The following is a 24,261-nucleotide window of genomic DNA, read 5'->3' on the forward strand; positions in this document are numbered from 1 at the left end:
TGTCAGGTGTTTACTTTGCAATGTGCTTGGCACTACTCGTGATTGGCATGATGGAAAGTATCTTTATAGTCCGGATGGTCCGCCAGCAGAATTTCCATCTACAAATTCCACGATGGGTAAAAACTTTGGTCCTGGAAAAAATTCCTGTCTTGTTCTTCATGAAAGATGTAGTACAGGCTTACACCTCAAAATGCTCCCAGCAAATAGAAAATGGTAAGACTTTTAACGCTATCAAACCATTCAGAATAGGCTGAAATTTAATAATTAGGTATTATAATATCATATGTCCACTTTCAACTTATTATCTCCTAAATTTAAGTCTGTAGTTGTACGGTTGTAATGAGCTCTTGGCTTTAGAGTGGTTAAAAGTTCCTCCATTGCTGAGACCTTAGATCTTTTTGGAAGAGCTCAAACAAGGGGGCCACCATTCTTCTCAACACAACAAAGAGTTACTCCATTTAACCATTATTATTTTCACAGTGGACCTCCCTAACTGTAACAATAATGATTCTGAGGGCATCAAAGGAACATCTGTAGAAGCTTCTGCAACAAAGGACAACGTGAAGCTGATGTCCAGTATGCTGAAGGAGATCACTCTGATCAGGCAGCATATAAAGAACACCTGTGAAGGGGAAATCACCAATGAATGGCTGCTGGTCGCACAAGTTCTTGACATGTGTCTCTTCCGAGCCTATATTTCTATAGTGATCATCTTTACTATTATCTTGGCAGTCATATGGGCCAGGGTATGATGGCAGCTATACATTTCTATGCATTAGGAAGATCTTATGTAAGTTTCATGACAAGCTACAGACAGATTTCTTATAAGTGAATTTGTCATGTAGCATCATAAATGGAGATATGTCCTTCTTTCCCTCTTCTCTTGGCTGGATATAAGTCACATGATGAGCAGCTTTTCAAGGCAACATGATTCCACAATATTATGTCACAAGATGATATGCTATTTGTGGCTACGTGTAGATGCACAATGGTTTTACTAACTTGTCACAATATTGTAATTTGCTTCATGAGAAATTGGATTTCTTAACCAAATTTGAGATAAGGATGGACATATCTGGGGTAAATTATGAAATTGTTTTTGCTACATCTATCATTTAGGTTTCGCATTGTTTTAGGGTTGGCGTATGTAATTTTTTAGTAGTGTTTTGAATCTCTTGAGTTTAATCCCCAACAAATGAGTGACTGGTCATAGACCTCAATATATTATTATTAATTTTGTTTTTAATGTAGATTGTGAGCCCCTTGTGTTAACTTTTCACTAATATAAACTATGTTGTATGGGGCTCACATTCTCATTGTAATTACTGGTATGTGAGGGAGGTTGTATGGTTTATATCTGTGTATATAGCCTGTTTCTCCTTGGTGGTTGTGGTGCCCAAATTGAGGTTTAGACTGCTGTGTATATATGTTTTTATATTGTTTTGTATATAGTAGTAGTCGAGCTGATCGCACGGCCGATGTAGCAGTGCTGGCCGATGTAGCAGTGTCCGATGCAGCAGAGCTGAGTGTGCAGCAGGTTCAGCTGAACCCTGATGCACACTCAGCTCTGCTACATCGGACACTGCTACATCGGCCAGCACTGCTACATCGGGCCGTGCACTCAGCTTGGCTACTCCGGAGTAGTCGATCTCAGCGAACAGCCAGCTCTGCTTCATCTCCGATGTAGCAGTGCTGGGCGTGCACTCTGCTCGGCTGCATCTCCGGAGTAGCCAAGCTGAGTGCACAGCCCGATGTAGCAGTGCTGGCCGAAGTAGCAGTGTGCGATGTAGCAGTCCGATGCAGCAGAGCTGAGTGTGCAGCAGGGTTCAGCGCACACTCAGCTCTGCTAAATCTCCAGTGTAGCAGTGCCAGCCATTGTACTATGATCCATCCATTGTACTAATGCCCTCTAATGAATCCTCCCTTATATTCCCCCTCCTAACAATTTCATATACTAGTAAAACACCCATAAATGTGCATGAATAGAGCTGCTGCTGCCTCCTTGTCTAGGCACAGGGTCAACGCATAGGACCTCTGCGTCATGATGCAGGAGTCATGATGATGTCATCACGCCGGCCCGAGCCAAGAGCAGACGTGTTTTGTCTGCTCTCAGTGTCTTGTAAATTGCAGGCCTGAAGCAGCTTGCGCTTTACAAGACAATGTTGGGTTTTAACTAGATCTGTGTCTGTAGACACCAATCTAGTTAAAAGTAAAGTATTAATGGCATCCCCGGAGTGGGCCCCACAAAGTCAGTGAGCCCGGTGCGGCCACCCCCTCTGCCCCCCTACTAGCTACACCTCTGAGCTGGACTCAACCAGTTTGGCCCTGGGGAAATCCAGTCTGTCATGCTATGGTGGGGAGCTACACAGGGATTTCTTGCATAACTCTAGTGGCATATAAGTGAGAGTTATGTAAGGAACAGATTTCTTATTAAAAAGTAAGTTGGTTATAAACTTTTGTTGGGCTGCAGCCCTGCATTTCATGAACTGGAACATCTTGTTGTGCCCGCAGCTGAGATATGAGGGAGCTAAGCATAGCTCTTTTGGCACATAGCTTAGATAACCCATTGCCAAAAAAATGAGAGCTGAGAAGTAGACCCTGACACTATTTTGCAGGCCTTATGGAGGCACTGGTATACTTGTTCCACATCATTGCTCCTGTAGCAGATAAAAACTCTGAGAGAACCACTGCTTAAGAGAACCACAACTGTCTTTGTGCATTGTGCCATTGGCAACTGTAGCTCTCAGAAGATTTGTGTGCCTTTCCATTCTGGCCATACCCACTTATACTGCCATTATTTAGTAAAATTTCCAATAAGTGCTCCTACCGCATCATCACCTGCCCCACATCGAGCTCTTCGTAGAGCCATAGTGGTGGCAAAGGAAATAGGAGGACCCTGGTGCTTGAGGGGTCCAGATACCAAGAAGAGAAGATCCCATTATGAATGTCACATGGTACAGTACGAGGGGCCTGTTGTAGATATGACATTGGGGCCTACTAACCTCTGTGTCACCGTGCTGCCCACTGCTAACATTAGTCAGGTATCGCAAGGATTTTTCTGAATTCCTTTTTTCAATTGCAATTTTAATTATAAAATAAACCTTAACATATAAAATTGAGGTTGTAAATGTTCAAAGTCACTCTGGATGATCAGTCCAACAATGCATATATAATGATTTCTCCTAGATCACATAGCATGACAGATGAAATTTCAATATACTCTACCTTTAAAGCGTCATTTGCATCCCATCAATTTTGCATTTATTTCTTTTATTCTGCTCCGACAGGACTCTATATAAAAATGCAAATCTCGGCTCTTTCCATGTGTCCTATTTTATACTTTGTTATTTTTGCTTTTTCTGTGTGCTGGATTATGATATCGATGTACAATTGTCAAGTACAGGATAAAATATATGCAAAAATTAAAGTCTGGTTAACTCCATAATGTCCATGTGTTACAATTGTATCACTTAGATCCAAAGTCATGTAGGTATGATTTTATATATTATCCATAGCTCAAGAGAAGGGAACAATCTTAGTAATGTACTAAAGAAAAGTGCTCGTTTCTTCACTTATATGCCTCTATCTGCCAGTGATCTGTACACTATACATCTATGGAGAGGGGTTGGGAAGGAAGAGGAGAAGTCCTGAAAGCAGAGAGATATCTGCACTATAGACACAGCAGTTATAAAGAACGACTATACAGCCTTTTCTTGACAGAAGTGATTTATTAAATGCTGTAGATGGCCCCATATCTCTGTATCTTTCCTCCTCCTCCTCCCCTCTCCATAGACTTCTTGGAATCTTATCTGCTTGTATATAGAGTAAAATCAAAATCACTCAGATAAGAAGTAACAATAGAAGTGTGTTCCTGCACTAGTAACTGAAGTAACAGATACACATTGTAATACAGAGCTATAGGAAGAGATGCTCTAGAGTTGATATACTGCTAGGAAATACAGTTGCATATTAAAGAGGACCTTTGCTGTCCTCGGGCACATGCGGTGTTATATACGGCTAGAAAGTCAACAGTGCACTGAATTCAGTGCACTGACGGCTTTCCCTTTATGTGCCCCTGGTGCCATTACCATTAGCTCTTCAGTGTCAGAAGGGCGTTTTTGATAGTCTGTGAGTAATACCCACCCAGACAGTAGCGCTGTACTGTCAGAGGGGGCATTCCTTACTGCCCAACAATGACGCTGAGCAGTGAGGAACACCTCCCCCCTCCTCCTGACAGTACTCGTCCATAGACTAGTACTGGGGGGGGAGGGGGGGTTCTCACCATCGGTGGCAAGGAAGGCCCCCTCTCACAGTACAGTGCTATGGACTCTACTGTCAGGAGGGGCGCTCCTCACAGACCCCCCTTTCTGACAGGTAACGGCACCTATATCTCCAGCCCAGATATACATAATGGCAGTCATATCCAAAAGTACCAATTGTGTGTTTGGAACTGCCTTTATGTAGTCCAGACTAGTTAGAAATTATGTGACTTTTACTTCCCATGGGAAAGTATTGTAGGCAGATTGGAAGGGAAGGGGAACAATCCCCATTAACTATGATCTGTCTCCAGCTTGGTAATAGAGGTATTAACATTCATTGTAACCCTACCCACTGATAACTAATGAGATTGCTGCTGCCTCTGGTGTACAAAGTACAAGCTGAAAATTGCCCCCCATAATACGAAGTGCTGGTGTATTGTGATTATTTCTGTAGATGTAGATGAAAAAAATAAAATAATGTAAAGAGATATTAAAACATACCGAACAGCATAGGTTTAATAGGTAAAAATCCGTCTCTGCATATACTTTAACACCGTCATATACAATCAGGAAAGCCTCAGTGTTATCTGCTTGCTCCAATTCACACTGCAAAGACAGGAGCGGACATCAATGGAAGCATTTCACAGTCTACTAGTGCCTGAATATCAGACCTAACAGACCGATTGCCAAGTCCTGCATTTGTATCTGAAATAAACTTGAGCACCTAATTCCATCCTGGCCAGTGCTGATATAGAGCTGTATGGCTTCACGACCAACATTCAAGTATCATTTTCTGACTGTCTGAAAACTTTAGTATTTAGAGTGGATTTGTCAACTTGCATGCTGCCCTATGTAAGGGCAATATATTACAGTCACAGGAAGTGGCATAACTAGGAATGGCAGGGGCCCATGGCGAACCTTTGACATGGGCCCCCCCTCCATACTGACAGCCTGCCCTGCACACATGGGTTAAACTCACCAGTCTGCACTCACTCTTCATAAGTCCTCAGCGCTGCTCACTCCATCCCCCGGCTCTCTCTTCTTCCTGTACAATGTCTCCGCCCCTCCCCCACTGTCAGGACGCACACTGAAACTCTCCACTGCCCGGAACCTGACACCTCAAAAAGTAAAATTTATTGTTTATTTATTTTTTTGGCATATTAACTAGTGAGGGGGCCCAGGCCCCCTAAGGTGTTGGGCCCTGTGGCTGCTGCTACCACTGCTACTGTGGTAGTTATGCCACTGGTAACAGGTCTGTACTGGTACTAAAAATATTGTACCATTTAGCTACTAGGGGCGCTGAAACGGAAAAATGCACACATAGTTAATGGGTCTAGTGTATTTAAGAGGGAAGTGCTCTCCTCCTCCTCCCCTCGCCCCTCTCTGCAGTGACTGACAAGCTGCAGTACATGTACATAGACAGTAGCCTGTAAAACATTGTCTGTCCCCAGAACCCAGAATATCAACCCAGCCCTGGAGATAGGTTAGAATCAAATTGTGCTATCTCCTTGTAAATTGGTACCTCCATTGCTGACATACTGCTTTTTTTGTCAAGATGCAGATTAGCTCTTTGGAGCAACCAGGGTGTTACTGCAAACCTGTCTGGAGCAAAGTTAAGATCCTCATTGCTCCAAAGAGCATAATCACCTGCCCCCAGCACTCCGATGTCTACCACTGGTGCCCAGCACTCTGATGTCGACCACTGGTGCCCAGCACTCCGATGTCGACCACTGGTGCCCAGCACTCCGATGTCTACCACTGGTGCCCAGCACTCCGATGTCTACCACTGGTGCCCAGCACTCTGATGTCGACCACTGGTGCCCAGCACTCTGATGTCGACCACTGGTGCCCAGCACTCTGATGTCTACCACTGGTGCCCTTTCCGTCTCTTCGCTGTAAACCCTTAGGTACATCTGACCACTGAGAGTAATCAATGGCCTCAGTTGGTCACTGATAAGGAACCAGTGACTTATGTGGTTGGTCTACCACTGGTGCCCAGCACTGGTGCCCAGTAGAGATGAGCGAACACTAAAATGTTCGAGGTTCGAAATTCGATTCGAACAGCCGCTCAATGTTCGTGTGTTCGAACGGGTTTCGAACCCCATTATAGTCTATGGGGAACAGATACTCGTTAAGGGGGAAACCCAAATCCGTGTCTGGAGGGTCACCAAGTCCACTATGACACCCCAGGAAATGATGCCAACACCTCTGGAATGACACTGGGACAGCAGGGGAAGCATGTCTGGGGGCATCTAACACACCAAAGACCCTCTATTACCCCAACATCACAGCCTAACAACTACACACTTTACACACTCAATACCACCTCTCTGACAGTAGGAAAACACCTTGAAACATGTGTATTTGGCACTTGCAGTGAGGAGAGCTTGTCACCAGCAGTGAATTTGGCCCTTGTAGTAAGTTGAGGTTGGCACCAACATTTGTTTTGAAAATCAGGGTGGATTGAGCCTCTAACCAGCAGAGTTTGGGCAAATTCATGGTGGAGGGAGCCTCTAAAAACCCCAGTTTGGACCAATTCATGGTGGAGGGAGCCTCTAACCAGCCCAGTTTGGGCAAATTCATGGTGGAGGGAGCCTCTAAAAAACCCAGTTTGGACCAATTCATGGTGGAGGGAGCCTCTAACCAGCCCAGTTTGGGCAAATTCATGGTGGAGGGAGCCTCTAACCAGCCCAGTTTGGACCAATTAATGGTGGAGGGAGCCTCTAACCAGCCCAGTTTGGACCAATTAATGGTGGAGGGAGCCTCTAACCACCCCAGTTTGGACCAATTCATGGTGGAGGGAGCCTCTAACCACCCCAGTTTGGACCAATTCATGGTGGAGGGAGCCTCTAAACAGCCCAGTTTGGGCAAATTCATGGTGGAGGGAGCCTCTAAAAAACCCAGTTTGGACCAATTCATGGTGGAGGGAGCCTCTAAAAACCCCAGTTTGGACCAATTCATGGTGGAGGGAGCCTCTAAACAGCCAAGTTTGGACCAATTCATGGTGGAGGGAGCCTCTAAAAACCCCAGTTTGGACCAATTCATGGTGGAGGGAGCCTCTAACCAGCCCAGTTTGGGCAAATTCATGGTGGAGGGAGCCTCTAAACAGCCCAGTTTGGGCAAATTCATGGTGGAGGGAGCCTCTAACCAGCCCAGTTTGGACCAATTAATGGTGGAGGGAGCCTCTAACCAGCCCAGTTTGGACCAATTAATGGTGGAGGGAGCCTCTAACCACCCCAGTTTGGACCAATTCATGGTGGAGGGAGCCTCTAACCAGCCCAGTTTGGACCAATTCATGGTGGAGGGAGCCTCTAAAAAACCCAGTTTGGACCAATTCATGGTGGAGGGAGCCTCTAAACAGCCCAGTTTGGGCAAATTCATGGTGGAGGGAGCCTCTAAAAACCCCAGTTTGGACCAATTCATGGTGGAGGGAGCCTCTAACCAGCCCAGTTTGGGCAAATTCATGGTGGAGGGAGCCTCTAAAAAACCCAGTTTGGACCAATTCATGGTGGAGGGAGCCTCTAACCAGCCCAGTTTGGGCAAATTCATGGTGGAGGGAGCCTCTAACCAGCCCAGTTTGGACCAATTAATGGTGGAGGGAGCCTCTAACCAGCCCAGTTTGGACCAATTAATGGTGGAGGGAGCCTCTAACCACCCCAGTTTGGACCAATTCATGGTGGAGGGAGCCTCTAAACAGCCCAGTTTGGGCAAATTCATGGTGGAGGGAGCCTCTAAAAAACCCAGTTTGGACCAATTCATGGTGGAGGGAGCCTCTAACCAGCCCAGTTTGGACCAATTAATGGTGGAGGGAGCCTCTAAACAGCCAAGTTTGGACCAATTCATGGTGGAGGGAGCCTCTAAAAACCCCAGTTTGGACCAATTCATGGTGGAGGGAGCCTCTAACCAGCCCAGTTTGGGCAAATTCATGGTGGAGGGAGCCTCTAAACAGCCCAGTTTGGGCAAATTCATGGTGGAGGGAGCCTCTAACCAGCCCAGTTTGGACCAATTAATGGTGGAGGGAGCCTCTAACCAGCCCAGTTTGGACCAATTAATGGTGGAGGGAGCCTCTAACCAGCCCAGTTTGGACCAATTCATGGTGGAGGGAGCCTCTAAACAGCCCAGTTTGGGCAAATTCATGGTGGAGGGAGCCTCTAACCAGCCCAGTTTGGACCAATTAATGGTGGAGGGAGCCTCTAACCAGCCCAGTTTGGACCAATTAATGGTGGAGGGAGCCTCTAACCACCCCAGTTTGGACCAATTCATGGTGGAGGGAGCCTCTAACCAGCCCAGTTTGGACCAATTCATGGTGGAGGGAGCCTCTAAAAAACCCAGTTTGGACCAATTCATGGTGGAGGGAGCCTCTAAACAGCCCAGTTTGGGCAAATTCATGGTGGAGGGAGCCTCTAAAAAACCCAGTTTGGACCAATTCATGGTGGAGGGAGCCTCTAACCAGCCCAGTTTGGACCAATTAATGGTGGAGGGAGCCTCTAAACAGCCAAGTTTGGACCAATTCATGGTGGAGGGAGCCTCTAAAAACCCCAGTTTGGACCAATTCATGGTGGAGGGAGCCTCTAACCAGCCCAGTTTGGACCAATTAATGGTGGAGGGAGCCTCTAACCAGCCCAGTTTGGACCAATTAATGGTGGAGGGAGCCTCTAACCACCCCAGTTTGGACCAATTCATGGTGGAGGGAGCCTCTAAACAGCCCAGTTTGGGCAAATTCATGGTGGAGGGAGCCTCTAAAAAACCCAGTTTGGACCAATTCATGGTGGAGGGAGCCTCTAACCAGCCCAGTTTGGACCAATTAATGGTGGAGGGAGCCTCTAAACAGCCAAGTTTGGACCAATTCATGGTGGAGGGAGCCTCTAAAAACCCCAGTTTGGACCAATTCATGGTGGAGGGAGCCTCTAACCAGCCCAGTTTGGACCAATTAATGGTGGAGGGAGCCTCTAACCAGCCCAGTTCGGACCAATTAATGGTGGAGGGAGCCTCTAACCACCCCAGTTTGGACCAATTCATGGTGGAGGGAGCCTCTAAACAGCCCAGTTTGGGCAAATTCATGGTGGATGGAGCCTCTAAAAAACCCAGTTTGGACCAATTCATGGTGGAGGGAGCCTCTAACCAGCCCAGTTTGGACCAATTAATGGTGGAGGGAGCCTCTAAACAGCCAAGTTTGGACCAATTCATGGTGGAGGGAGCCTCTAAAAACCCCAGTTTGGACCAATTCATGGTGGAGGGAGCCTCTAACCAGCCCAGTTTGGGCAAATTCATGGTGGAGGGAGCCTCTAAACAGCCCAGTTTGGGCAAATTCATGGTGGAGGGAGCCTCTAACCAGCCCAGTTTGGACCAATTAATGGTGGAGGGAGCCTCTAACCAGCCCAGTTTGGACCAATTCATGGTGGAGGGAGCCTCTAACCAGCCCAGTTTGGACCAATTAATGGTGGAGGGAGCCTCTAACCACCCCAGTTTGGACCAATTCATGGTGGAGGGAGCCTCTAACCAGCCCAGTTTGGACCAATTCATGGTGGAGGGAGCCTCTAAAAACCCAGTTTGGACCAATTCATGGTGGAGGGAGCCTCTAAACAGCCCAGTTTGGGCAAATTCATGGTGGAGGGAGCCTCTAAAAAACCCAGTTTGGACCAATTCATGGTGGAGGGAGCCTCTAACCAGCCCAGTTTGGGCAAATTCATGGTGGAGGGAGCCTCTAACCAGCCCAGTTTGGACCAATTAATGGTGGAGGGAGCCTCTAACCAGCCCAGTTTGGACCAATTAATGGTGGAGGGAGCCTCTAACCACCCCAGTTTGGACCAATTCATGGTGGAGGGAGCCTCTAAACAGCCCAGTTTGGGCAAATTCATGGTGGAGGGAGCCTCTAAAAAACCCAGTTTGGACCAATTCATGGTGGAGGGAGCCTCTAAACAGCCCAGTTTGGGCAAATTCATGGTGGAGGGAGCCTCTAAAAAACCCAGTTTGGACCAATTCATGGTGGAGGGAGCCTCTAACCACCCCAGTTTGGACCAATTCATGGTGGAGGGAGCCTCTAAACAGCCAAGTTTGGACCAATTCATGGTGAAGGGAGCCTCTAAAAACCCGTTTGGACCAATTCATGGTGGAGGGAGCCTCTAACCAGCCCAGTTTGGGCAAATTCATGGTGGAGGGAGCCTCTAAACAGCCCAGTTTGGGCAAATTCATGGTGGAGGGAGCCTCTAACCAGCCCAGTTTGGACCAATTAATGGTGGAGGGAGCCTCTAACCAGCCCAGTTTGGACCAATTAATGGTGGAGGGAGCCTCTAACCACCCCAGTTTGGACCAATTCATGGTGGAGGGAGCCTCTAAACAGCCAAGTTTGGACCAATTCATGGTGGAGGGAGCCTCTAAAAACCCCAGTTTGGACCAATTCATGGTGGAGGGAGCCTCTAACCAGCCCAGTTTGGACCAATTAATGGTGGAGGGAGCCTCTAAACAGCCAAGTTTTGGGAAATTCATGGTGGAGGGAGCCTCTAACCAGCCCAGTTTGGACCAATTCATGGTGGAGGGAGCCTCTAAACAGCCCAGTTTGGGCAAATTCATGGTGGAGGGAGCCTCTAAAAAACCCAGTTTGGACCAATTCATGGTGGAGGGAGCCTCTAACCAGCCCAGTTTGGACCAATTAATGGTGGAGGGAGCCTCTAACCAGCCCAGTTTGGACCAATTAATGGTGGAGGGAGCCTCTAACCACCCCAGTTTGGACCAATTCATGGTGGAGGGAGCCTCTAAACAGCCAAGTTTGGACCAATTCATGGTGGAGGGAGCCTCTAAAAACCCCAGTTTGGACCAATTCATGGTGGAGGGAGCCTCTAACCAGCCCAGTTTGGGCAAATTCATGGTGGAGGGAGCCTCTAAACAGCCCAGTTTGGGCAAATTCATGGTGGAGGGAGCCTCTAAAAAACCCAGTTTGGACTAATTCATGGTGGAGGGAGCCTCTAAACAGCCAAGTTTGGACCAATTCATGGTGAAGGGAGCCTCTAAAAACCCGTTTGGACCAATTCATGGTGGAGGGAGCCTCTAACCAGCCCAGTTTGGGCAAATTCATGGTGGAGGGAGCCTCTAAACAGCCCAGTTTGGGCAAATTCATGGTGGAGGGAGCCTCTAACCAGCCCAGTTTGGACCAATTAATGGTGGAGGGAGCCTCTAACCAGCCCAGTTTGGACCAATTAATGGTGGAGGGAGCCTCTAACCACCCCAGTTTGGACCAATTCATGGTGGAGGGAGCCTCTAAACAGCCAAGTTTGGACCAATTCATGGTGGAGGGAGCCTCTAAAAACCCCAGTTTGGACCAATTCATGGTGGAGGGAGCCTCTAACCAGCCCAGTTTGGACCAATTAATGGTGGAGGGAGCCTCTAAACAGCCAAGTTTTGGGAAATTCATGGTGGAGGGAGCCTCTAACCAGCCCAGTTTGGACCAATTCATGGTGGAGGGAGCCTCTAAACAGCCCAGTTTGGGCAAATTCATGGTGGAGGGAGCCTCTAAAAAACCCAGTTTGGACCAATTCATGGTGGAGGGAGCCTCTAACCAGCCCAGTTTGGACCAATTAATGGTGGAGGGAGCCTCTAACCAGCCCAGTTTGGACCAATTAATGGTGGAGGGAGCCTCTAACCACCCCAGTTTGGACCAATTCATGGTGGAGGGAGCCTCTAAACAGCCAAGTTTGGACCAATTCATGGTGGAGGGAGCCTCTAAAAACCCCAGTTTGGACCAATTCATGGTGGAGGGAGCCTCTAACCAGCCCAGTTTGGGCAAATTCATGGTGGAGGGAGCCTCTAAACAGCCCAGTTTGGGCAAATTCATGGTGGAGGGAGCCTCTAAAAAACCCAGTTTGGACCAATTCATGGTGGAGGGAGCCTCTAACCAGCCCAGTTTGGACCAATTAATGGTGGAGGGAGCCTCTAAACAGCCAAGTTTGGACCAATTCATGGTGGAGGGAGCCTCTAAAAACCCCAGTTTGGACCAATTCATGGTGGAGGGAGCCTCTAACCAGCCCAGTTTGGGCAAATTCATGGTGGAGGGAGCCTCTAAACAGCCCAGTTTGGGCAAATTCATGGTGGAGGGAGCCTCTAACCAGCCCAGTTTGGACCAATTAATGGTGGAGGGAGCCTCTAACCAGCCCAGTTTGGACCAATTAATGGTGGAGGGAGCCTCTAACCAGCCCAGTTTGGACCAATTAATGGTGGAGGGAGCCTCTAACCACCCCAGTTTGGATCAATTCATGGTGGAGGGAGCCTCTAACCAGCCCAGTTTGGACCAATTCATGGTGGAGGGAGCCTCTAAAAAACCCAGTTTGGACCAATTCATGGTGGAGGGAGCCTCTAAACAGCCCAGTTTGGGCAAATTCATGGTGGAGGGAGCCTCTAAACAGCCCAGTTTGGGCAAATTCATGGTGGAGGGAGCCTCTAACCAGCCCAGTTTGGACCAATTAATGGTGGAGGGAGCCTCTAACCAGCCCAGTTTGGACCAATTCATGGTGGAGGGAGCCTCTAAACAGCCCAGTTTTGGCAAATTCATGGTGGAAGGAGCCTCTAACCAGCAGAGTTGTGGGAAAGCAGGGTGGAGGGAGCCTCTAACCAGCAGAGTTGGTGGAAATCAGGGTGGAGGGAGCCTCTAACCAGCAGAGTTGGGGGAAATCATGTTGGAGGGAGCCTAGTATTAGCAGAATTGTGCAACGCTTATGGTGGATGAGTATGAGGATGCGGAGGAATTGGAGAGGTTGAGTACAGACATGGAGTTTCATGTTGGGGTGCTTTACACAGGTGGGCACAAAAATGAAGGCTCTATCCAGTGGTGGTTCATTTTTATCAAAGTGAGCCGGTCGGCACTCTCAGCTGACAGACGGGTGCGCTTGTCAGTGATGATGCCACCGGCTGCACTGAACACCCTCTCAGATAGGACGCTGGCGGCAGGACAGGACAGCACCTCCAAGGCATATAGGGCAAGTTCAAGCCACAGGTCCAACTTCGACACCCAATACGTGTAGGGCGCAGAGGGGTCGGAGAGGACAGGGCTGTGGTCGGAAAGGTATTCCCGCAACATGCGCCTATACTTCTCACGCCTGGTGACACTAGGACCCTCCGTGGCGGCACTTTGGCGAGGGGGTGCCATCAAGGTGTCCCAGACCTTAGACAGTGTGCCCCTCGTTTGTGTGGACCGGTGAGAACTTGGTTGCCTACTGGAGGAACTGCCCTCCCTGCCGCCAACGTCACATGCTGGAAACATCTCCATCATATTCTGCACCAATTGCCTGTGGCAAGCATTGATGCGATTGGCCCTCCCCTCTACCGGAATAAAAGACGAGATGTTGTTTTTATACCGGGGGTCAAGGATAGCAAAGATCCAGTACTGGTTGTCCTCCATGATTTTGACAATACGCTTGTCGGTTGTAAAGCACCCCAACATGAACTCAGCCATGTCTGCCACAGTGTTAGTTGGCATGACTCCTCTGGCCCCACCGGAAAGTTCAATCTCCATTTCCTCCTCATCCTCCATGTCTACCCATCCGCGCTGCAACAATGGGACGATTCGAAGTTGCCCGGAAGCCTCCTGTATCACCATCACATCATCGGACAACTCTTCTTCCTCCTCCTCCTCCTCCTCCTCCTCCTCCATTAAACGCAGTGAAGCGGACAGATGTGTGGACCTACTCTCCAGCTGTGACGGATCGGATGCTATCCCTAACTCCTCTGTGTGATCTGAGTTATCCCTGATGTCAATCAGGGATTCTCGCAGAACACACAAGAGCGGGATTGTAAGGCTCACCATCGCATCCTCAGAGCTCACCCTCCTTGTGGACTCCTCAAAGACCCGTAGGATGTCACAAAGGTCTCTCATCCATGGCCACTCATGGATGTGAAACTGAGGCAGCTGACTTTGTGGCACCCTAGGGTTTTGTAGCTGGTATTCCATCAAAGGTCTCTGCTGCTCAACCACTCTATTCAACATCTGAAACGTTGAGTTCCAGCGTGTGGGGACGTCGCACAAAAGCCGGTGTTGTGGCACATGCAGGCGTTGCTGGAGAGATTTTAAGCTAGCAGCGGCTACTGTCGACTTGCGAAAGTGGGCGCACATGCGCCGCACTTTCACCAGTAGCTCTGGAACATTGGGGTAGCTCTTTAGGAAACGTTGCACCACTAGGTTGAAGACGTGGGCCAGGCATGGAACATGTTGGAGTCCGGCAAGCTCCAGAGCTGCTACCAGGTTCCGGCCGTTATCACAAACGACCATGCCTGGGCCCAGGTGCAGCGGCTCAAACCATATTGCCGTCTCATCGAGGAGGGCATCCCTCACCTCGGAGGCAGTGTGCTGTCTGTCCCCCAAGCTGATCAGCTTCAGCACAGCCTGCTGACGTCTACCAACGCCAGTGCTGCAACGTTTCCAACTCGTAGCTGGGGTCAATCTAACAGCGGAGGAGGAGGCGGTGGCGGAGGAGGAGGCGGTGGCGGAGGAGGAGGCGGTAGAGGAGGAGGAGGAGGGGGGTGTTCTTCTCGTGTCCCTGCCAGGAATGTTAGGCGGGGAGACGAGGTACACCGGGCCAGTTTGGGAAGCAGTCCCAGCCTCAACTACATTCACCCAGTGTGCCGTCAGTGAAATGTAGCGTCCCTGTCCGCATGCACTTGTCCACGCGTCGGTGGTCAAGTGGACCTTTGTGCAAAGCGCGGAACTAAGGGCCCGCCTGATGTTGAGTGACACGTGCTGGTGCAAGGCGGGGACGGCACACCGGGAGAAGTAGTGACGGCTAGGGACGGCATAGCGAGGTGCCGCAGTTGCCATCAGGTCCAGGAAGGCGGGAGTTTCAACAAGCCGGAACGCCAACATCTCCTGGGCCAGCAGTTTAGCGATGTTGGCGTTCAAGGCTTGCGCGTGTGGGTGGTTAGCAGTGTATTTCTGCCGCCGCTCCAATGTCTGAGAGATGGTGGGTTGTTGTAAAGAAACGCCTGATGGTGCCTTTGATGGTGCAGGAGAAGGAGATAAGACAGGACCAGGGGAGGATGAGGTAGAAGTCAACAAAGTGGCGGAGGCAGATGAAGTGGTGTCCTGGCTCGTCCTCTGGAGTGCATCGCCAGCACAGTCAGCAGTGGCAGTGGCAGAGGCAGAGGCAGTGGCAGAGGCAGTGGCAGTGGCGTGAACGGCAGGCGGCCTTTGTCCTGCCGTTGCTGCCTGCCACTGATTCCAGTGCTTGGATTCCAAATGACGGCGCATTGAAGTGGTGGACAGGTTGCTCTTCTCAGAGCCCCTAATCAATTTCGAGAGGCAAATTGTGCAGACAACACTATATCTGTCCTCGGCGCATTCCTTGAAAAAACTCCACACCTTCGAGAAACGTGCCCTCGAGGTGGGAGTTTTTCGGGGCTGGGTACGAACTGGAACATCTTGGGAGATTCCGGGTGTGGCCTGGCTTCGCCTAAGCTGCTGACCTCTGCCTCTGCCTCTAGCTACCCTTTTTGGTGCTGCACCTGCCTCAACATCCACACTACTTTCCCCGCTTGACATCCCCCCTGTCCAGGTCGGGTCAGTGTCCTCATCATCCACCACTTCCTCTTCCAACTCCTGTCTCATCTCCTCCTCCCGCACAATGCGCCGGTCAACTGGATGCCCTGACGGCAACTGCGTCACATCATCGTCGATGAGGGTGGGTTGCTGGTCATCCACCACCAAATCGAACGGAGATGGAGGAGACTCTAGTGTTTGAGCATCTGGACACAGATGCTCCTCTGTTAGGTTCGTGGAATCGTGACGTGGAGAGGCAGGTTGAAGGACAATGAAAGGAGCGGAGAACAGCTCTGGGGAGCAGGGACAGTTTGGGTTATTGTTCTGTAAAGCTTCGGAATTTTGGGAGGAAGGAAGACAAGACTGTTGGGTAATAGGAGGAGAGGAGGCAGAGTCTGACTGGCTGCTGGACAATGTGCTGTAAGCGTTCTCTGACAGCCATTGCAAGACCTGTTCCTGGTTCTCGGGCCTACTAAGGTTTGTACCCTGCAGTTTAGTTAATGTGGCAAGCAACCCTGGCACTGTGGAGTGGCGCAATGCTTGCTGCCCCACAGGAGTAGGCACGGGACGCCCTGTGGCTTCACTGCTACCTTGCTCCCCAGAACCATTCCCCCGACCTCGCCCACGGCCTCGTCCACGTCCCTTTCCGGGAGCCTTGCGCATTTTGAATTCCTAGTTAGAAATTGGCACTGTATACCAGTAGTAAAAATTGTGGGTGCACGTAACCCCAATATATTCTTTGAATTCCCAGTCAGACACTGGCACTATATGGCAGTAGCAAGAAATGAGGGTATTTGTATTCCCAATATACTCTTTAAATTCCCAGTCAGACAATGGCACTGTATACCAGTAGTAAAAATTGTGGGTGCACGTAACCCCAATATATTCTTTGAATTCCCAGTCAGAAACTGGCACTATATGGCAGTAGCAAGAAATGAGGGTATTTGTATTCCCAATATACTCTTTGAATTCCCAGTCAGACAATGGCACTGTATACCAGTAGTAAAAATTGTGGGTGCACGTAACCCCAATATATTCTTTGAATTACCAGTCAGAAACTGGCACTATATGGCAGTAGCAAGAAATGAGGGTATTTATAACCCCAATATATTCTTTGAATTCCCAGTCAGACAATGGCACTGTATACCAGTAGTAAAAATTGTGGGTGCACGTAACCCCAATATATTCTTTGAATTCCCAGTCAGAAACTGGCACTATATGGCAGTAGCAAGAAATGAGGGTATTTGTATTCCCAATATACTCTTTGAATTCCCAGTCAGACAATGGCACTGTATACCAGTAGTAAAAATTGTGGGTGCACGTAACCCCAATATATTCTTTGAATTACCAGTCAGAAACTGGCACTATATGGCAGTAGCAAGAAATGAGGGTATTTATAACCCCAATATATTCTTTGAATTCCCAGTCAGACAATGGCACTGTATACCAGTAGTAAAAATTGTGGGTGCACGTAACCCCAATATATTCTTTGAATTCCCAGTCAGAAACTGGCACTATATGGCAGTAGCAAGAAATGAGGGTATTTGTATTCCCAATATACTCTTTGAATTCCCAGTCAGACAATGGCACTGTATACCAGTAGTAAAAATTGTGGGTGCACGTAACCCCAATATATTCTTTGAATTACCAGTCAGAAACTGGCACTATATGGCAGTAGCAAGAAATGAGGGTATTTATAACCCCAATATATTCTTTGAATTCCCAGTCAGACAATGGCACTGTATACCAGTAGTAAAAATTGTGGGTGCACGTAACCCCAATATATTCTTTGAATTCCCAGTCAGAAACTGGCACTATATGGCAGTAGCAAGAAATGAGGGTATTTGTATTCCCAATATACTCTTTGAATTCCCAGTCAGACAATGGCACTGTATACCAGTAGTAAAAATTGTGGGTGCACGTAACCCCAATATATTCTTTGAATTACCAGTCAGAAACTGGCACTATATGGCAGTAGCAAGAAATGAGGGTATTTATAACCCCAATATATTCTTTGAATTCCCAGTCAGACAATGGCACTGTATACCAGTAGTAAAAATTGTGGGTGCACGTAACCCCAATATATTCTTTGAATTCCCAGTCAGAAACTGGCACTATATGGCAGTAGCAAGAAATGAGGGTATTTGTATTCCCAATATACTCTTTGAATTCCCAGTCAGACAATGGCACTGTATACCAGTAGTAAAAATTGTGGGTGCACGTAACCCCAATATATTCTTTGAATTACCAGTCAGAAACTGGCACTATATGGCAGTAGCAAGAAATGAGGGTATTTATAACCCCAATATATTCTTTGAATTCCCAGTCAGACAATGGCACTGTATACCAGTAGTAAAAATTGTGGGTGCACGTAACCCCAATATATTCTTTGAATTCCCAGTCAGAAACTGGCACTATATGGCAGTAGCAAGAAATGAGGGTATTTGTATTCCCAATATACTCTTTGAATTCCCAGTCAGACAATGGCACTGTATACCAGTAGTAAAAATTGTGGGTGCACGTAACCCCAATATATTCTTTGAATTACCAGTCAGAAACTGGCACTATATGGCAGTAGCAAGAAATGAGGGTATTTATAACCCCAATATATTCTTTGAATTCCCAGTCAGACAATGGCACTGTATACCAGTAGTAAAAATTGTGGGTGCACGTAACCCCAATATATTCTTTGAATTCCCAGTCAGAAACTGGCACTATATGGCAGTAGCAAGAAATGAGGGTATTTGTATTCCCAATATACTCTTTGAATTCCCAGTCAGACAATGGCACTGTATACCAGTAGTAAAAATTGTGGGTGCACGTAACCCCAATATATTCTTTGAATTACCAGTCAGAAACTGGCACTATATGGCAGTAGCAAGAAATGAGGGTATTTATAACCCCAATATATTCTTTGAATTCCCAGTCAGACAATGGCACTGTATACCAGTAGTAAAAATTGTGGGTGCACGTAACCCCAATATATTCTTTGAATTCCCAGTCAGAAACTGGCACTATATGGCAGTAGCAAGAAATGAGGGTATTTGTATTCCCAATATACTCTTTGAATTCCCAGTCAGACAATGGCACTGTATACCAGTAGTAAAAATTGTGGGTGCACGTAACCCCAATATATTCTTTGAATTACCAGTCAGAAACTGGCACTATATGGCAGTAGCAAGAAATGAGGGTATTTATAACCCCAATATATTCTTTGAATTCCCAGTCAGACAATGGCACTGTATACCAGTAGTAAAAATTGTGGGTGCACGTAACCCCAATATATTCTTTGAATTCCCAGTCAGAAACTGGCACTATATGGCAGTAGCAAGAAATGAGGGTATTTGTATTCCCAATATACTCTTTGAATTCCCAGTCAGACAATGGCACTGTATACCAGTAGTAAAAATTGTGGGTGCACGTAACCCCAATATATTCTTTGAATTACCAGTCAGAAACTGGCACTATATGGCAGTAGCAAGAAATGAGGGTATTTATAACCCCAATATATTCTTTGAATTCCCAGTCAGACAATGGCACTGTATACCAGTAGTAAAAATTGTGGGTGCACGTAACCCCAATATATTCTTTGAATTACCAGTCAGAAACTGGCACTATATGGCAGTAGCAAGAAATGAGGGTATTTGTATTCCCAATATACTCTTTGAATTCCCAGTCAGACAATGGCACTGTATACCAGTAGTAAAAATTGTGGGTGCACGTAACCCCAATATATTCTTTGAATTACCAGTCAGAAACTGGCACTATATGGCAGTAGCAAGAAATGAGGGTATTTATAACCCCAATATATTCTTTGAATTCCCAGTCAGACAATGGCACTGTATACCAGTAGTAAAAATTGTGGGTGCACGTAACCCCAATATATTCTTTGAATTCCCAGTCAGAAACTGGCACTATATGGCAGTAGCAAGAAATGAGGGTATTTGTATTCCCAATATACTCTTTGAATTCCCAGTCAGACAATGGCACTGTATACCAGTAGTAAAAATTGTGGGTGCACGTAACCCCAATATATTCTTTGAATTACCAGTCAGAAACTGGCACTATATGGCAGTAGCAAGAAATGAGGGTATTTATAACCCCAATATATTCTTTGAATTCCCAGTCAGACAATGGCACTGTATACCAGTAGTAAAAATTGTGGGTGCACGTAACCCCAATATATTCTTTGAATTACCAGTCAGAAACTGGCACTATATGGCAGTAGCAAGAAATGAGGGTATTTGTATTCCCAATATACTCTTTGAATTCCCAGTCAGACAATGGCACTGTATACCAGTAGTAAAAATTGTGGGTGCACGTAACCCCAATATATTCTTTGAATTACCAGTCAGAAACTGGCACTATATGGCAGTAGCAAGAAATGAGGGTATTTGTATTCCCAATATACTCTTTGAATTCCCAGTCAAACAATGGCACTGTATACCAGTAGTAAAAATTGTGGGTGCACGTAACCCCAATATATTCTTTGAATTACCAGTCAGAAACTGGCACTATATGGCAGTAGCAAGAAATGAGGGTATTTATAACCCCAATATATTCTTTGAATTCCCAGTCAGACAATGGCACTGTATACCAGTAGTAAAAATTGTGGGTGCACGTAACCCCAATATATTCTTTGAATTACCAGTCAGAAACTGGCACTATATGGCAGTAGCAAGAAATGAGGGTATTTGTATTCCCAATATACTCTTTGAATTCCCAGTCAAACAATGGCACTGTATACCAGTAGTAAAAATTGTGGGTGCACGTAACCCCAATATATTCTTTGAATTACCAGTCAGAAACTGGCACTATATGGCAGTAGCAAGAAATGAGGGTATTTATAACCCCAATATATTCTTTGAATTCCCAGTCAGACAATGGCACTGTATACCAGTAGTAAAAATTGTGGGTGCACGTAACCCCAATATATTCTTTGAATTACCAGTCAGAAACTGGCACTATATGGCAGTAGCAAGAAATGAGGGTATTTGTATTCCCAATATACTCTTTGAATTCCCAGTCAGACAATGGCACTGTATACCAGTAGTAAAAATTGTGGGTGCACGTAACCCCAATATATTCTTTGAATTACCAGTCAGACACTGGCACTATATGGCAGTAGCAAGAAATGAGGGTATTTGTATTCCCAATATATTCTTTGAATTCCCAGTCAGACAATGGCACTGTATACCAGTAGTAAAAATTGTGGGTGCACGTAACCCCAATATATTCTTTGAATTCCCAGTCAGACACTGGCACTATATGGCAGTAGCAAGAAATGAGGGTATTTGTATTCCCAATATATTCTTTGAATTCCCAGTCAGACAATGGCACTGTATACCAGTAGTAAAAATTGTGGGTGCACGTAACCCCAATATATTCTTTGAATTACCAGTCAGAAACTGGCACTATATGGCAGTAGCAAGAAATGAGGGTATTTGTATTCCCAATATATTCTTTGAATTCCCAGTCAGACAATGGCACTGTATACCAGTAGTAAAAATTGTGGGTGCACGTAACCCCAATATATTCTTTGAATTCCCAGTCAGACACTGGCACTATATGGCAGTAGCAAGAAATGAGGGTATTTGTATTCCCAATATATTCTTTGAATTCCCAGTCAGACAATGGCACTGTATACCAGTAGTAAAAATTGTGGGTGCACGTAACCCCAATATATTCTTTGAATTACCAGTCAGACACTGGCACTATATGGCAGTAGCAAGAAATGAGGGTATTTATAACCCCAATATATTCTTTGAATTCCCAGTCAGACAATGGCACTGTATACCAGTAGTAAAAATTGTGGGTGTATATAGCCCCAATTCTATTGCTAGGGGACTTGCAGGGTATTTCTGGGGTGAAGGTGGGGGGGCACACCGTTGGAACGGGTATCGGGGTATATATCGGGTATACGGGAATACACTGACAGTGTATTCCATTCAGGATCCTGGGAAAGCTGGGTTGCGGCGATTGAGCCCGTCAGTGCCACGTTACACTGACAAGCTTCTCCCTGGAATTTAGCTCTTACAAGAGCTGTTGGTTGTCTTCTCCTTCCTATCCTAGCCTGTCCCTGCCTACCCAGAATCTAAGCCCTAGCTAGCTGGACGGAAACCTCCGTCCTGGGTGAATTGCAAGCTCAGAATGACGCGAACCTGGGCGGCGCTGTTCTTTTAAATTAGAGGTCACATGTATTCGGCAGCCAATGGGTTTTGCCTACTTTTTTCAACGTCACCGGTGTCGTAGTTCCTGTCCCACCTACCCTGCGCTGTTATTGGAGCAAAAAAGGCGCCAGGGAAGGTGGGAGGGGAATCGAGTAATGGCGCACTTTACCACGCGGTGTTCGATTCGATTCGAACATGCCGAACAGCCTAATATCCGATCGAACATGAGTTCGATAGAACACTGTTCGCTCATCTCTAGTGCCCAGTACTCTGATGTCTACCACTGGTGCCCAGCACTCCAATGTCGACCACTGGTGCCCAGCACTCTGATGTCTACCACTGGTGCCCAGCATTCCAAAGTCAACCACTGGTGCCCAGCACTCTGATGTCTACCACTAGTGCCCTTTCCATCTCTTCGCTGTGCCCCCAGCACTCCGATGTCTACCACTGGTGCCCAGCACTCTGATGTCTACCACTAGTGCCCAGCACTCCGATGTCTACCGCTGGTGCCCTTTCCGTCTCTTCGCTTAGGTTCCTTTTTACCACTGAGAGTAATCAATGGCCTCAGTTGGTCACTGATAAGGAACCAGTGACTTATGTGGTTGGTCTAAGCAGCCTCAGGACATATGGTGGCACTCCCGTTTACTGATCTCCTTCAAATGCTTCCTAGTCCTCCACTACTTTTTGTATATTGTCCTTCAGAGATGACAGCCTGATATGGTCTACAGGGACACAGCTATAGTGGATGCAATGGTGGCAGTCACTACTGGGCCACAGAGCCTGAGGGGCCCAAAGAACTCTCTGCTATTATAAAAAGCACATGGTAAGTTGGGACCCCATTATAGATTTTGTATTAGGGCCCAGAAACGTTACACTTCTGCACAAACATGTGACTGGTCACAGTGATGAACTTTCAGGGCAACTAAGGTCAACCGGGAGGAGTGAACATCTAAAAGTATGAAATACATCAATGAACTTGAAAAAAAAATCTAATCACCAAGCGTTTACTATGGAACAAACGTATCATTAGTAATAAACAAGAGGGAGGAGCTATATGATACCACATCTACTCTTCCAGAGGTATCTCACTGCTTGTCATAGAGGAGCGGCTACAAGGATAGATGAACATATATACAGTATATATAGGGAGACCATAAAACAAAGTGCAATAGACAGTACGTGAGCCAGACTGAGATGAAATAGAATTAGTAAATTTATGTGAAGGTGAGAAGAATATATCAGCTGTAGGTATAGATTCAAGAAAAAACTGCATATTCAAGCGAAATCTGGAACAATAACTGCAAAGAACATCTGGAAGGAAGGGATTAAGCAAAAATAGCATTAAGAAGCCTTGTGTGAATACCAAGCCGGATCAGCAGGTATTGGGTGATGAATGATAGATCAGATCCTACATCGGAGGGAACGGCCGCTATGGTGACTGTGCTGATCCTGCTTGTGCTCTCCGCTACAGGTGAGTGTAGCAATGATTTAGGCTTTTACATTTTTTTTTTTTTTTTTAACTTTTATTTCTTTTTGTTACCATTAAGTTTATTAAATGTTATTTATTTTATTCTGCTTCTTTTTTAAATTAGAATAAGTTACTTTCTTACCTCTGGTTACTAATATATATATATATATATATATATATATATATATATATATATATATATATAGTGGGGATTTGCTTAGGTAGATGCTCGGTAGCAGTGCAGGAAACAGGGACACAGACACTGGGTTGCACATAAGTTCAGGCTTTATTCACTTGTAGTGCATACACTGCCTTTGCAAAGGCACAAATAACAAAAAAGCAAACACCTTCTCGGCTGAGAACTGACTTAAACATAGGAACACTTTTCCCTGACTATACAGGAGACTGGCTACCAGTCTCTCACCTTGGCAACAACAACGGGTGGCACAGTACCTGCTCTGTAGGTTTGGTATGGAGAGATCAGCTCTGTCAGTGTGGTGTCACACCGCTAGTCTTCACACTCAGACTATTATCAGATCTTGATTAGTCGGCCGACCTCCCTGGTAGATGAGATTGTAACCTGCAGTGTAGATTATTAAATCTGCCGAATATCGATTCCTGTTGCAGATTTTCACTGTAGATTCAGCCCTTGCAGATTTATATATAATACTATTATCCTTTTCTTAAGAAAGGTCTGCAGTATCTGTTGTGTATATTAAGATGTTCTGCAGCAGTTGGGGCAGTACTTAGCTGAAGGGCAGATTAACACTACCTTGGGCCTTAGGTGGTATGAAGACTATGGGTCTGTGGTGGATCTGACACTTACCCAAAGAGGTAACAGAATCA

At 46.6% G+C, this 24,261-nt stretch overlaps 1 protein-coding gene across 1 annotated transcript in view; it reads left to right on the forward strand.

Moving 5' to 3' along the window:
• The window catches only part of LOC142209096 (5-hydroxytryptamine receptor 3A-like), a 32,724-nt gene extending 26,772 nt beyond the window's left edge, over positions 1-5,952 (forward strand). The window contains exons 10-13 of the mRNA XM_075278035.1: positions 7-213; positions 481-746; positions 982-1,080; positions 5,815-5,952. Coding sequence (XP_075134136.1) covers positions 7-213; positions 481-746; positions 982-1,080; positions 5,815-5,952 — 710 coding nt within the window. The remainder of the gene's footprint in view (positions 1-6; positions 214-480; positions 747-981; positions 1,081-5,814) is intronic.
• The last annotated feature ends 18,309 nt before the right edge of the window (positions 5,953-24,261 follow it).

This window comes from Leptodactylus fuscus, chromosome 6 (assembly GCF_031893055.1).
Source record: "Leptodactylus fuscus isolate aLepFus1 chromosome 6, aLepFus1.hap2, whole genome shotgun sequence".
NCBI lineage: Eukaryota > Metazoa > Chordata > Amphibia > Anura > Leptodactylidae > Leptodactylus > Leptodactylus fuscus.